The 16,997-nt window shown below is 24.4% G+C and overlaps 1 protein-coding gene and 1 long non-coding RNA gene across 2 annotated transcripts; one reads left to right on the forward strand and one right to left on the reverse strand.

Annotated features, from left to right (window-relative positions):
• Positions 1-991: 991 nt before the first annotated feature.
• Positions 992-16,175, reverse strand: LOC136076914 (uncharacterized). The gene is made up of 3 exons (XR_010636683.1): positions 16,039-16,175; positions 12,004-12,072; positions 992-1,306 (listed from the first exon to the last, which is right to left on the reverse strand). It is a non-coding gene; the product is annotated as an uncharacterized LOC136076914 (long non-coding RNA).
• On the forward strand, positions 6,012-12,433 carry LOC136076913 (N-lysine methyltransferase KMT5A-like). The gene is made up of 9 exons (XM_065790777.1): positions 6,012-6,297; positions 6,784-6,834; positions 8,040-8,136; positions 8,636-8,801; positions 8,882-9,073; positions 10,101-10,162; positions 10,452-10,509; positions 11,009-11,073; positions 12,381-12,433. The coding sequence occupies exons 1-5, from the start codon at positions 6,289-6,291 to the stop codon at positions 8,901-8,903; spliced, it is 345 nt and encodes a 114-aa protein (XP_065646849.1). The 5' UTR covers positions 6,012-6,288; the 3' UTR covers positions 8,904-9,073; positions 10,101-10,162; positions 10,452-10,509; positions 11,009-11,073; positions 12,381-12,433.
• Positions 16,176-16,997: the final 822 nt, after the last annotated feature.

Here is a 16,997-nt window from a genome sequence, read left to right on the forward strand (position 1 = left end):
AAATTAAAAGAATTATACATACATACATAACATCCATACATACATACATGTATATATATATATATATATATATATATATATATATATATATATATATATATATATATATATATGTATATATACACATATACATATATATATATATATATATATATATATATATATATATATATATATATATATATATATATATATATATATATATATATATATATCAATTAATTTCAATACTAGAAGGAACGTCTGAGTTGTTTTGCACTTGCAGAGCTCAGTTAACAATCCATACAACAGCTGTACAATTTTGGGCCAAAAATGGCTCAAAAGTTGTCTACCATACAGTTATGTTATAAACCTTCTAGCATACTGCAGAGGGTAGTTAAGGATTGAAACGTGCATACCAGAAACAGTTAACGGTATAAATCATGCAGTTTTTATAATACTCCCTGAAAATCTCTTAACTAACAAAAGAAACTTTAAAAAGTCGTTAGAATCAACCTATTTTTGTTTTTTGGAAATCGAAAAAATGACACATTTTTATCGACGTTTTTCCCTCGTTTTTGCTGACAATTAACAGCTGCACAAAATCCAGCAGACATGATTAGGTAATCTTTAATATATTTAGTTAATTAAAAAGTAAAACCGTACACCCTTGTGTACGTTTTTAGAGTCGTACACCCTTGACAGTAACACATTCAAACATATAATGCGCAAAGACTGCGTGAATGAGAGGCACCTTTAACACTATTAAATATAGCAATGCAGTGTTTTATTTATAAAATAAATATTTTAAATAAAATAACTCATTCATTCCATAAATAAATATAATTGCTCTTAATTTAGAAAATATACAAATTAAACATAAATTTTAAGAAATAAGTTTTTATTTCTTCTTGAAAAAATAATTTACTTAGCTGTTACTGTTTTGTTACTTTTTTTCAACTTAATTTAATTAACTAAAGAACTATCACTGGCTGATATCACAAAAATTTTATGATGGATTAAATAACTTAAAAAACAATACTGAAAAATTGGTAAGCTCGATAGAAAACTGAAACAAGTCTGTTAACAAATATTATTTGAAAACAAATAATAAAATTTATTCCTTTTTTAAAAAAGAAAAATTTTTTTTCCAGAAGAAAAAACATTTGAATAAATAAATAAACAACGAAAAATACAAACAAAGCCCTAGACTTCTTGCATAAAACACAAAAATTATCTTTTTCGTTAACAGCGAAGATGCAATATAAACTGCAATTAAAAAAATAGATACGAACCTTAAGCTTTATTGATGCTCCAATCTTTTAAACTAATAATAAAAAAAAAATAATTCTAAAAAACAAAGCCGAACCAAAATATCTAAAACATTTTTAAATTATTAAACATTTCTATTAGCATTTTTCATAAATCTTAACATTTCTACATAAAATTAATATAGATTTTTAAATTATTAAACATTTCTACATAAAACTTAAACGATTCAAATGATAATTTAAGATTAAACAATACTTACTTGTATATAGCGTATGATACTTCCTATTTAAGGAACGCGTTAACGAAGTTCCTATTTAAGGAACGCGAACGAACGAAGTTAAAAATAAAAATTGTATTTTACAGAATCGTAACTAAGAGGCTGTATATATAAAGCGGGCTGCATATTGTGAAACCCTATACAGGCTCAGAAGAGGCGTAATCTGATTAATTGATTTTGAAATAGAGGCATTACACGTTTGTTAAAATATTAAAAAAATGTCAAAAAGCGTATTGAATGCTTACAAAAAAAAAAAAATAATAAATAATCGCATAAAAAAATCAAATAATAATAACCGAAAATTTGATTTTTCTATCAAATTTTGTTCATTAAAGTAGTTATACTTTTACAAAATTTTTCAAATCAAAACATCCGTGCTTTTCAAAACATTTTCTTGAAAAACAAAGGTTTTGAAAAAATAGTTAGTTTCTCTAACGGTTTTGATAACTGTGATATAAAATTAATAACGGTTTTAATAACTTTGATGAAACCAAATGATGAAATTTGACTATGCTGCGATTCTCATACGATAGATTTTTCAAAACAGTTTTATAATTCAATAAAATAAATAGAATATTAGTAACTTGCTATAACTTTTTTCACATTCAGTTCTATCATTCAGCTAGAAAAATATAAAAATAAAATTACCTTATAGATTTTCAGAACTTTGTCTTAATTGGAGTAATTATGATATAAATTATATAATATATAAATTATATACATTACTAAAACTTTAACTTTGAGAAAATTGGTAGTTGGTTGTTATAGCTAGCCTAGGTAATTTGCAATATTCTCAAATTAAAAGCAATTGTAAGCAATAGCTGATTTGGATTGGCCTAAGTATTGTATTGCAATAAAAGATTAACAAAACATTGTAGCGTTAAGTCTATGACCTGATGTCTACAAGTTTGTGTTGATATAGCAAAATGATTACCAAAACTTTTGGTAAAAAAATAACTCTTAACATACCACACTTTTATGGAGAATTTAAAAGTATTCCTTTAGAAGTTCCCCTTACCAGCCTTCTCAAAATTTAGGTTAAAAAGATTCACATGGAACATGTAAGCTAGTTCTTTAGAACATCAGTAAAAATTTTCTTTTTGCAAAAACTTAAATGTTTAACTCTATAAAAATAAAAGGTTTTTATAATTAACAAGTAATTAACAGATTAAAAAACGTTGTAGCATTATAAATTATCAGAAAAAAATTGATATTTAAATTGCCAAATATTTGTATTTATAGTATATAGTAATTGCAAAAAGTTAGTTAATCACCTAATGGAATAACTCTTAACATGCCCACCTTAATGGAAACCTAAGGGTAAAGAGGTAGAAAAAAGAAAATTGCACACATGCAAAATCATGTTGAATGTACTATTTAAAGAATTTACATATTAAAAGAATTTAAATTATTACACATTAAAAAAATTTACATTATTACATATTTAAAGAATTTACAGACAAAACACATGTTTGTTAGATATAGCTGTTAAATTGAACAAAATACTGGTTATTGTATTCTATGATTGGTAAAGAAAATAATGAAAAATTACCCTCTAACAGCAATGGATTTTAAATAATCTTAAATAAAAGAATAAACTTTAATAAATTTATACTTACTAGATTATCATATAACATTATTTTACATTAAATACTTTTGAAGAACAAAAATAAAAATTTGTTAGGAATAATGATACCTCAGATAATTTTACTACAATAAATAAATATTTTTACTAATCATGAAGGCTATAACCTAACTAAAGCCATTTTAGATTAAACAAAAAAACATTGCTGTTTAACCTAAAATGGCTTTAGTTAGGTTTGTCAAAAAATCAGTTCCGTTTTCTAATAATTTTATTATCTTTTATTCATTACTCTTTTTCAATAAATTTGTCTAATTTTTATAACTTAGTTTTTTTAATTTAATTTTTTTTCAATTATTACAATACAAAAAAAAGGACACAACCATTTGCATTTTTTTGATGCCATAATCCATCAATAATTCTTTTTGCTTGTAATGTCAGTGTTTATATGCAACTGTACAAACAATTACTGTTCAGAAGGAAAACATGAAACTTACTTATTTTGTTAAATTTCCAAATAGAGAGTCAAAATATCCAAAAGTCATCTTTTTTATATAAGTAAAGGTAGCCTGCCAAACCTTTTAAATCTTCACAAAGTGTTTAATGGTTTAAGGATGATGTTTTATTAGAGTTATGTAATAAAAAAGATATCAGTTTCATCAAAATTAAGGTTGAAACAAAATAGGAAAACAAAATCTTCTTAGAAATCATATATTCACGTGGATTATGTAAGCTAGTTTTGCAATCAGTACAATTTTCTTTTTGAAAACACTCTAATGCTCGACACTTTATAATCAACGACTCTAATGCTCGACACTTTATAATCAAATAAATAAAGTTCTTCAACAGTAGTCTGGTAAAACTGCATATCTTCACCAGTAGTCTGGTAAAACTGTGTATAAACTTTGTATTTGAGTATGCTTCAAGGCCAAGGACAATATATTTTATGAGAAACACATTTATAGATTTTTTCTAATTTATTTTAAAAACATTTTTTATTGCATACAATTAACAACAGATAAAATCTCCATGACCAGATAAACTTTATTAAAAATTTGAGATTTTACGAGTGAAAATTCTCTTGTTCAAACAGATTTTGATACAGATTGATTTTGATATTAAATGCTCTGAAGAGTACTAAAATAAAATAAATAAAACAAGACTTGTATTGATAAACTTAGTTTATCATTTCTTTGAAATTTATTTCTTAAATCTGCTTGCTTTGATTTTAATTATATTTTTCAACAAAAGCGCACTTGCCTCTCTTTCAAAATCAGCAAATCAGAGTGCTCATATTTCTGCTTTTTCTGAGTATGTATAGGGTTTCAAAATATGCAAGCGGGCTGACTAAAAAATGTAATTGTAACTAAAAATTTTTATTAAAACCGACTAAACAAACTTTTTATTATTACCAACTAAACAAAGCTGATTTAGTCGGGTAATAATACAATTATCTTTTCATCTGATCATTATATATATTTTTGATTTTTTTTTTAATTGGTAGAGTTAAATCAAACAAAAAGATAAAAATATATAAAATAATAGATAAAAAGAAAACCTTGAGTCTTTGATAAAATGGGGGAGGGGGAAAGTTTAATAACTTTTGGGAAATTTATTAAACTTCTTAAAAGTTATTAAACCATCCATCCTAAGTTTATTAAGATCCCCCACCCCCCATATATTAATTTTTAATTGTTATCAACAAAGAATTTATATCTAAAAACTAAAAAAAAATTCAGTGAAAATAGGCCTTAAAAATTAGAAAATAATTACTTCAGTCACTGATAAAAACAAAAACTTTCAGTGTAAACAGGCTTCGAAAATCTTTGACCCAGCAAATTTTGATGTCGAAAACGAGCTTTTCGTTTATTTCTCACTATAAATCAAGTATAAAAACTAATAACAGCATATTAAATCCTATTGAAATTATGATAAAACAGCTGTTAAATAATGCGCATTTGACCAAAAGCCACACTTGAATTAAATAGTTTTGTGTGTTTTTGAAAAAATATTATTTTGGATTTATAAATTGAAATTTTTTATAAAAAATACCCTATATTGTAACAAGAAAAAAATCACCAAATCCCAAAATATATAAAGCTTATTAAAATAGCAGAAAAAAATGATTTTAAGATGTTTCAATGATTGAAAATACTATTAATTGAATATGACATTTTATTTCTTTAGCTATTTGGATTGTGCATCAGCTGTCTGATCAGCAACCTGATTTATCAACACAGCTAACTTTGTACAGTTTGTATCTGAAAAAAAATGAGTTTTTTTACTTTTAAAATTAGCGAATTGGAAAAAAAAGTGCAACACCTGGAAATCCCAGAACTATCAATTAACTTTGACCAGCTAATTGGTGAAGGCAGCGCTGCTAAAGTATACCAATCAAACATAAGGAAACAGCAGTTAGCAGTAAAAGTTTTCAAGACACAGTTTTCAAAAAAACAAGTTTTTACAGTCTGTGAAGAGCTAAGACAAATTTGGCATAAAAATATTGTTAACTTTATTGGGTAGTGTTCGACCAACAGCTCTGTGTTTTGAAATATGCTGTGTTCATGTCCATGACACTTTTGTCTATTCTCTAAAAGAATTAATAAATATTTTTAATGATAATGAATACTTTAATTTAACTGAAAGAACATCATATTTAACGCAAGCTTGCGAAGGAATAATGTACCTCCACGAAAAAAACATTATACATAGAGACATTAAGCCAACTAACATGTTGGTCTGTGGTTCCATTCAAAATTTGATAATAAAAATATCAGATTTTGGTGATATGACAACAATAAAAAACACAGTCACATGCACTATCAATGACAGCTTAAAAGGAATAACAATATGTTATGTAGCGCCAGAGCTTTTAGATTGAAATACAAATAAACTTTCGGTGTTAACTGACATTTATGCCTTTTCTATTTCAAGTTTGAAATTTTGTCAAACCTATGTTTGCCATGGGAAAAAAATCTTCCTATAATCAATGATGTTTTACTCCTCCAAGCCATAAAAAACAATGAAAGACCAGATACTTGTATACTTAGTTTTCTTTACAAAAACAATGAAAAAGATATTAAAAAAATAACAAAAGCAATAAAATTGCAATAAAAAAATAACAAAAGCAATAAAAGCAATAAAAGGTTGGAAATCATCACCAGAAGAAAGATTATCAATGAAAAGTGTAAATGATTTTTTTAATTTGTAACTATCAAAATATTTTTATATATTAAAGATTTCCAAGAGACTTTCTGATAAAAAAAACACATTTCCTAAGAGTTGTACAATAAAATTTACAAAATAAGAATGTTATAAATAAGAATATGACATAAAATTAATATTCTAAAAAAAATTTAAAAAAAAGGAACACATTGTAAACTCTTGGGAAGCAATTAGGCTAATAGTATTGTGATTTCACAGACATACTTGACATCTGTGATCCTATAACAGTTAAAAATTGGAAAATACAAGAGTTAAAAAATTGGAAAATACAAGAGTTAAAAATTGGAAACCTAAAATTCCTATAAGCGCTAATATACATAATATAATATTTAGCACTAGCAAAATATAATTAAAATATTATTTTATAATAAAATTTAATTAAACTAATTAAAAAAACAACTTAAAATATTAATAAAAAGGTTACAAATAAATGTTTTTAAAATTTTAGCTATTGAAAGCGTTTCATTCAATAAATGAAAAGGGAAGTGAATTTATCAGTGTAAGTATTTTTTGTTAAATTTCCTAAAAATTGAAAAATAACTTAATAATAAATAAAAATAATAATCTATGAATATAAAAACCATGAAATATTGAAAACAAGGTGAAGTAAAAACTCAACACTATTTTTATTGTAGTAATTTATATCATTCCATCCATGGAATGATATAAATTACTATAATAAAAATAGTTGTTGCTGTTTGGGAAGGTTATTGTTTGTGAGGAAAGACCACTCGGTCGGATGAAACTAGACGTAATATTTTCTTCTACTTCAGATGAAAACATAAAAACATTTTGATTTTAGATTAACTTTGCATTCTTTGTAACTATTGTGGATCAAGAATGGACATTTAATAAAATATTTGTACCATTGTTTTCTCAATAGACTAGATGCAATTTCGAAACGGTTAAAATAATCGGAGGTTAAACAATGAACAAAACTTTGTTAAATACGCTATCAGTATATAATAGTTAATATAATTTAAAGTATTTTACAGTATTTGTTTATTTACAGTTTTCTATTTAATTTTTCACAATAAATCACAGTTCTCTTCAAAATAAATAAATAATATTGATTTGGACTGCAATATTTACTTTAATAAGTGTACCCTTTTCGAAGGATTTTTTAAAACATATTTGATAAGGGTGCATTTTATTAAGAATCTGATTAGTAAAACAAAACATTCATAAATCTGTATCAAAACATATGTTTTTTTTATTATACCAATTTGAATAAATGATGTAATCATAAAAAATTAACTCAGAACATAATTAGAAATTTTTATAAATTAATTATTTTTTGATTGTTAAAAGTTTAGATTTTAAAAACAATTTAATACACTTAAGCCTTTGAGCATAAAAATTCATTTTTCTGGTATACTTTATTGATCTAATATTTATCAAATAACAGATATTTTGAATCCACCAAAACTAAAAAAAATTGTTTTTTGGGATAACTTACTTTATGTATAACTTAATACCTTATGCCATTTTAAAATATACTAACCCCACCTTTATTTTTATTTACACACAAAATAACTTGGTGTTAAAAACATACCTTTAAAACACTTTGAAGCAACATTCAAAAAAAAATGCTTTTGTCAATGATGTCAAAATGCAAATGTCAAAAAAAAAAATTAATTTAATAATTTGATTTAAAAAAAGTATTAATATAAAAATATAGATAATAATAAAATTCAAAAACAGAAAAGACGCCTTTCTCCAATTGAAACTGCAAAGAGCTATATAGAAATGGAAAAAGACCCAGAAAATTTATACAAAAAACTAATAGACAAAACAAAAGGTAAATGGAGTATTATTTTTATTAATGTGTTTCAATTTATCATAAAATTGCATAACTTGATATTTTCCAACGTTTTTTTCAATTATAATTTGAAAGATTAAAGCTAATTTTTACAATAAAGGACCTGTTTATTTAATTATTTGATTTTGCTTACAACAATTGAAAATTATGATTCTTTGGAAATACTAAAAATAGATCAATATTTTTAAAATAGGGATTATATGCCTTAAGGAGCGTTTGAAAGAAAAAAAAGCAGCTATATCAAAACGAAGTGGCAATTTGAGATAACGCACTTACACATACATTTATATTATATAAATATATATAATAGAACAAAGATGTCCCAATAAAAATAAAATAAAATCCCAAAGGTGTCCTAAAGTCAAATAAAAATGCTAAAGGTGTACCAATAAAATGTACAGTATTGCTTTCCAAATTATTTTATGATTTGTAAAGAGCTGTTAAAACTTCTTTATATCTTTGTCATTTTTAAATAAAGGTTTTGGCGTCTTTTCTTTTGAAAAAATTTATAAAGGTCAGTTCATTGCTCAATATAGAGGAGACTTAGTGCCAAAAAAGGAAATGAATGATAAAATAAAATATTACGAAGAAACAAACGCTGGTAGCTACGTTTATGACTTTATACACAATAATATTGAATACAGGTAACTATAAATTTTATTGAATTATACTGTGTTAAAAAAATTGATGGTGAGAACATTATAACTTTGTTGAAATTGTTTAGTATTGATGCCACATTACATTAAATTATGTTGGACGTTACATTAATGATTCTAAATATTTTCCAAATGCTGTGATGAAAAAAGTTTTAATCAAAAACACTCCATCATTATGCTTGTTTGCATTAAAAGATATTGAACCAAATGAAGAAATACTGTATTTCTATGGTGTTGATAATTTATCATGGCATCCTGAGGCAAATTTTAAAAATACATTTTAAAAATTATATTAAACTTTTTTTGACATCTACTTCTTTACGTCTTTACAGGAGTTTAAAAGAAAACATCAAAAAAGAATTAAATCAAAGGTAAACCACTATGTAAAAATGACGTATGAAATATATTTAAAAATAGACTAAAATTTAATTCCTGAAATTATGTTTCTGTCTCTTAAGGGCACAAGACCTGTTTTATATGTTTATAAAATATATTAATAAGTTTTAAAACACGTTTTAGATGTCTTAAACATGTCTTGTGCCACTAAGTCAGCTATAACAGAGACCAGAAAAGTAAAACTTGCTTCTTCTTCTTATTATTTTTTTCTAATCAAATTCACTCTCAACAAAGCTGCAAGCAACCACTATTAAGTTGGAGTTACATTTAAAACAAAAAATAGAGTTAAAGAGCGAGATAACAGTTGATAGAGGACCATTACATATGCTTTATTATTATTTTTTTCTGTTTATCTCACCAAGGTCAAAGGGTCTCTATTGTCAAATAGGCTACTCTTTTCCTTTTTTTAATACTGTGTGTACCATCCTCTCTTAACTCTTTAACTCCAAAACTAAAAGTATATTTGAACAAGGTCTCTACATAATATATAAGATCAGTTTATGATTTAGTAAAAAGAGACAAAAGTTAATGATGTAATTTTTAGATATTGTGTCCGTTAACCAAGAAACAGTTCTTGATAAATTCTTAACTTAAATTTTCATTAGTTTTAGTAAACTTTTCAGTTAAAAAAATAATAAGTGTGTTATAATATTCAAAACTAGGACCAAGATAGTTCTTCGAAAAACATAACTTTGGTTGAAGAAATCAAAAATGGTATAGTTTAAATTCTTTTCACAAAAATTTCAAAGTTTTTACTAGAAATTGATAAAATAAAAAACAACACTCTGAATTTGACATTAAAATGAGATTGAACAATTGACAATAAAATGAGTTTGAATAAAAAGATCTAATTTCAAAATATGTATTAATCTGTTTTATTTAATTTAACAGATTTAGGTATTGAAAAAAACATTCCAGTGGAAGAAACATTACCAATATCGCCAATTACAGAGGTGGGTGTATATTATAACATAGATAAAAAAATAGTGAAACTTTTTTATTTATTTTCGCATTTTTATCTTTTAAACAAAACCACATTGTGTTTATTTTTGAGTATGCAAAAAGTAAGCATTTTGTTTATATTTGATTATGATTATTAAAAGAAGAGCACCAAAAAATATTTATTCTAGCAATAAACAAGTATTACCATTTTATAAATTTCAAACATAACATGTAAATTAAAGCTTTCTTTTTATTAAAATAAGTAAACATAAACATTTATAAATAAACATAAATATTTAGGTTCACAATTGTTTTTCTATAACAAAGGACACTGAATTAGATGACGAAACCCAACTAGGTATTGTTTAAAAAATTTACTTTAATGTAGCAATTTTTTCTATGGTTTGACACAAATTTTTGATTTGACAGATTTGCATAATATAAATGTAAATAAAAAATACAATTACTTTTTAACAAGCTAGAAATTTTTCAAAAAACTATTTATAATGATGGTTATAATGATACTTGAGGTTTGCTGTATTAAACCATTTCTAAATTATTCCGCAACACCTTGTATCATATATATTTTAAAAAAGTTTACATGGTTTGTTGTAGTATAGATCTAACCATTTAAATGCTCTCCTGAATAGTTTAGTTTTTGGCAGATACAAGGTATTGCTTCTCAACCCTCAAAATAGCTATAATCGCTTAGTATGATATGAGTGAATTTATTTTTTATAAGAGTTTTTACTTCTATTTAACTTTGGTTTTTTTATGTTAAATTTTTATAGAAAACCGTAACAATTTTTTCTATTTTAATGTATATTATGCCTATTAAAAATGATTTTTTTAAATAGATTTAGATAATGAAGAAAAACACTTTTTTCTGAAAATTGCTATAGCTAATTTAACAAGTTCTGAGGTTTGTGTTTCTATCTTATTGAATTGGAAAATATAAAAATACATGTTTAAATAAAAATATAGTGATCTAAGTTTAAGCTTTAAGTAAATTACCACAAACTAAATCATTAAAATTATGGTTCATTACAATGAACTTGCAAAAAATAAGTTTTTTCTTTAAACAAGTTTTTTCTTTAAGGTAGAAAATAAGTCATTCCATACTATTTAAAACTTGCAGAAGTGTAAAATCCTATTTAATTTTTGCTTATGTCCACATTACTTCAATTTTAGTGTTACTTTATTCTTATTTTTATAAGTTTAGACAATCAAGAGATATTAATTTCATTTAATAATATATTAATAATGATATTAAATAAAAGACTTAAGTAAAATAATAAACCAGTTATTACTTTTAATTAAAACTAAAAGCTTTTGTTGAAACAAGCACTGAAACGAAAAATTTTGCAATTATTATTTATCTAGAATCTCTATTAAAACAGCAAATAAATAAAAAAAGTAAAATAAATAATTATATTTTATTTTATTTTAGCTTTATTGCAGTTTTTCAGTTTAGGACCCAAATGCCAATGAAATATCTAATGATAATATTACTATGAATATGATAATCCTTTTCAAGGGCGACAGTACATGCTAGTAATAACCCATACAATGTAAACTTGAAATCCTGCATTAACATCCAAAAAATTTTTAGAAGCTTTAAAGTTTTTATAAAAAATTAATTATTGAAAAGGAAAAGTTGTATATACACACAATATGTGTATATGTGTATATACAGCTTTCCTGAGAAATGTTTTAAAATAAAAACTGCAGTGTTTAATTAATCTGGCAATCAGATTTCAATGATGACATTATGACAGAATTTAAATTAGCAAACTCTCTAAAAGTAAAACAAAAGCTGTGCATTATCTTTACAAGTTTAAATTAATCTTACCAACTCTGCCATTAACTCAGTTGATCAGTTTGTGATTGGTAAAACAACATCAAACTGATAACAGCAGAACTAAAAAAGACGTGAAAAAGTATATGTTCATATGTTCAGCAAACCCATGAAATGTTAATCAAGGATTTCAAAATTGCTAAGTACTTATGAATAGAGTTTTCATAAGATACTTTATTGATATTAGGGTCCTAAATTTACATATCTTGTTATCTTCAACAAAGAAAATAAATAAATGCATATTTACCTATTTACGTAAATATATAAATTAATTTATAATTGCTCTGTTCTTTTAAGAACATTGAGCACTCTATTTTGTAGAATACATTTTAAAGTTGTTTACATATATATCTATATCTATATGTATATAGGCTTGTTCTTCTACATTAAAAAATAATGCACCAGATAGTGAACCATCAGAAGGTATATCTTTTAAAAAAAGTTTTTATAGAAAAAAGTTTAGGAATTAATTATAACATAGAAAAATATTGTTTTCTGAAATTGTTTTACAAATTTAAACATCGATTTTTGTGTGGAATGTACAATATCTAACTCGTCATTTCACAATACAAGTTTAGAGGTTTAAGTTTGTTTAGCTTGAAATACAAAAAAAGTGTTCTAATTTTATTTGTATGTTACATTAATGTTTACGTTAATGTAATTGTGGTGTTGTGGTCAATATAATAGTGGAGTAGTGGTCAAGCCCTTGCTTTGCAAAGAAGTTCCAAGTTCAATTGCTACTATGTCACTGGTAGTACTGGGTCCAACTTGTAATTGGGTTGCTGGTAGTAACTTGGCCAAACTAATTGGATTAACAGCGGCCTATTTTGCAAAGGTCTGTGTTTTAAAGTTAAAGAGCTGGGAGAGGGTTGTAACCACAGAATAAAAAAATAAAAAAACTAAACTAAAAAAAAAATTTTATAGAAGGAATGCCTGAGAAACTCAGCTCGTCGCTGAAACACAGCTAGTCTCTACCACTACACCACTACTGTATAATATATGAAATCAGTTTAGGATTTAGTTTAAAAACAAAAAAAAAATGATGCTATTTTTAGATTTTGTATTCTTAATTAACCAAGATAAAGTTATTGATATATTTTTGGCTCAAAAACAATTTTTTGTAATAAATTAGGATCAAGATTGTTCTTCAAAAAATATAACTTTGGTTGAAGAAATCAAAGAAGGTATAGTTTAAATTTTTTTCATAAATACTTCAAAGTAATAAAACACAACATACACACTAAGTATTATTAGTATTATCCCACACACAAAGAATATTAAGTACTATATTATACACAACACATACACACTAACAAGACACACACTAAGTATTATTATCTAGTATTATTAGTATTATTTCACACACAAATAATATTAAGTACTATATTATAAATTAACACTAAAATATTTTAACAAAAACTGTTAAAATAACTGTTTTTAAACAAATGAAGTTGATTTGAGGACAATTGAAACTGAATCATAAAAATGAGTTTGAAAAAAAGATCTAATTTCAATATAGGCATTAATCTTTTTTATTGAATTTAGCCGTTTTAGGTATCGAAAAAAAGATTCCAGTGGAAGAAACATTACCTGCATTGCCAATCACAGAGGTTTGTGTATATTATAACATAGATAACAAAATAATGAAACTGTTTTATTTATTTATATTAATTTTATTTCATCACTTGAGTGTAACAACATTTTGTTTATGTTTGAGTATGCAAAAATTGAAATAAGAAACTTAAAAAAACTTCAGTTGCACTAATATTAATTTTTTTATATTGTATAAAAAATTAATTTTACTGCAGTATTATTAGTAATTTTTAAACCATATTTAGAAAAACAAAACTATTGCCACCATTTAAAAAGTTATTTTAATGGGGGTAGAAACCAGTACTTTTTATTACAGAGTGTTTAGACAGGACAATTTGAGGATACATGACGTTAGTTTTAGCACTAATTTTGCTTTAACAAAACTGTTGTTTAAAGTTGTTGTTGTTCATACAATTAACCATAGAAACAATTTTGAAATATTTATATTAAACATCTATAAAAAATAAGATTACATGTAATTAAAAAAAAAACTACTTTTTTTTTTTTTTGGGTTTTTTTTTTTTTAAAGTTCTCTTAAGTTTAGTTTAGCTTAGTTTTTAATTAAAGATTTAAAAAAAGGATATTCTGGAGTCTATCAACTTTGACCTTGGAGCCCTTAGTCCTGATTGAAAAAATTGATTAAATTTGGCATCTGACTTATAGAAAACGTATTAAACAGGAGTTGAATCAACTCAAATTTGTTGGATTGTTTGATTTTTGTGGGGGAAAAAGCAGCTCTCCCCCTGCCTCTTTTCTTTTTTTGAAGATAGATTATAATAGAAAATTTTATAGTGATAATGATTTGTATATAAATATAGACTTAAAAATAATGAAAAGAATTCAAAAGTTAAAAAAAAATTATATCATAAAAAATAAAAATGCTAAACATTACAAAAAAATTTCAACATCATTAAAAATTTATAGAGTAACATAGTGTAAACTAAATAGTGTTAGAGATTATTTTTAAAGTACACAAGGTACTAATAATCTTTTAATTTCAACTAAAAGTTAAATTTTGTCATATTTTGTAAATAACCATTACATTTGCATAATAAAAAGAACTCAATTGAAGTTGAAAAGAACTGGAAAGAATTGAACTGTAAAGAACCAAACATTGATTTGCAAAGAAATAAACAATTTATAAACAAGGCATTATAACTACTTTATTGAAATGCAAAGAACTAAACGATTCATATACAAGGCATTATATAATACTTTATTGAAATAATTATTTAATACTTGATTGAAATAATTATTTAATATATATAATTATGAAAAAAAAAAATTTATTTAAAATAATTATTCATTTAAAATAAATATTAAATATAAATAAGTATTTTATTTGAAATAAAAATAAGTCTTACTTATTTTTATTTAACATTTAATATTCAATTAATTTAATAACTTTCAAACAAAAATATCTTTATAATATTTTGCCAACATTTCAAAAATAGTTAATTAAAAAAAATCACAATAATGAATTTTAAAAAATGCCTTTTTAAAAAATAAAACTCTTAGTAAAGTTCATCATGCTTTGAGAACAGTTTTTTAATTTAACTCTATACAGTACGGTTTTTGAACAACTTTTTGAATAAAATAAAAAAATTTAATTAGTCTGATGGTAATTTGATTAGTTTTGGGAAATTATAACTTTAAATACTAGTCCTAGCGAGTGCTTAAAAGACATGCTCAATTACACAAAAAATAATATACAAATAATAAAATTCAAAGATAGATTTAGAAAAATAAATTTCTTTCAATAACGTTGGTTTGCAAGTAATTTAAATATAAAAAAGTTTAAAATCAGTTGTAAGTTAAGTTTCAACTCCATGATTACATAGCATTTAAATAATCTGGCGTTTTAAATTTACAACTAAATAGTTATAAGTGAAATATTTTATTTGTAAAAATTATTTAATTTAACAAGCAATATTTATCTAATACCTAAAAAAAAAACCATTGCAATTTCCTTAATTCAAAAATTTCAAGATTGCCAACTTCTTTCAGACAATAGCAATTTGTGACCACTTAAATTACTTTTTTTTATTAATGATATCTTTTTTCTTTATCTAAATGCTTAACTGTTTAATTTCTAACTTTTAATTGTCTGGTGTCAAAAATTCATAGAGATAAACGGTCTACATAAAATTAAAAAAAAAGGTAATTGTTAAACAAAAATAAGAAAGTTTCAGAATACGATACGCCTTATCTTTTTATTTAGGAATTCACTTTAAGTTATAATTTTATTTAGCTCTTGCACAAAACAGATGCATGTTAAAAAATCTTATTTTTCAGATGACCATTGGTCATCTGATATATAAGATTCTATAATAGGTAAATATGACATTTTAAAATACTTATACAAAAATCATATGTTCAAAAAGAAGTAACACTTATTTAAAAAAATCTAAAAAACTATATAAATTTTTTATATACCTTTGTAACATTCTTTTCCAATATAAATATTCTCCCTCCAACGGGTTCATCTTGAATAATTTTTTGAAATGTTGTATACCCAATCAAGACAAATATAAGTTGTATGTTAATAGTAAGGTTATTGTTATATATCTAAACATACATATCATATATGTAAAACAAACACAATCATATATAGCACGCATAATATAATTATAAGATAACATATTTTCATGGTTTTGCTTAGTCGCGAGAAATAGTTAGTAACAAAATGTTGTAATAAAATCTAATTAGGCTACAAACTGTCTAGTAAGCGACCGGGGTTGATATTTGACCGGGGCCGGGTTTGTTTGATAAAACATAGCCGGGGCCGGGTTTGTGACCGGGGGTGAATTACTATTGATATTCCTTATAAATATATTATTGTTATTTAAAATTCATGATATATTTTATATAAAGGTATATATTTTATATAAAGGTATATCATCTCATCGTCATCATCATCATCACCATCATCATCATCTCTACATCATCATCATCAACATCATCAGGATCATTATCATCATAATATCATCATCATTATCTTCATCAGCATCATAATACCATCATCATCTCTACATCATCATCATCAACATCATCAGGATCATTACCATCATAATATCATCATCATTATCTTCATCAGCATCATAATACCATCATCATCATCATCAACATCATCATCATCATCATCATCATCATCATCATCATCATCATCATCATCATCATCATCATCATCATCATCATCATCATCATCATCCTCAAGCATACAGTTGATGATGATGATAAAGATGATTATGATAATCATCATCATCATCTTAATCATTGGCATTATTATCATCTTCTCTGATACACACTATAAATATAAATACTACTCTCATACTCTCTCTAAGATCATTGTTTTTTTTCCTATCTTTTAAAGACACCATATATCTATCTGATCT

This window comes from Hydra vulgaris, chromosome 02, assembly GCF_038396675.1.
Source record: "Hydra vulgaris chromosome 02, alternate assembly HydraT2T_AEP".
Lineage (NCBI taxonomy): Eukaryota > Metazoa > Cnidaria > Hydrozoa > Anthoathecata > Hydridae > Hydra > Hydra vulgaris.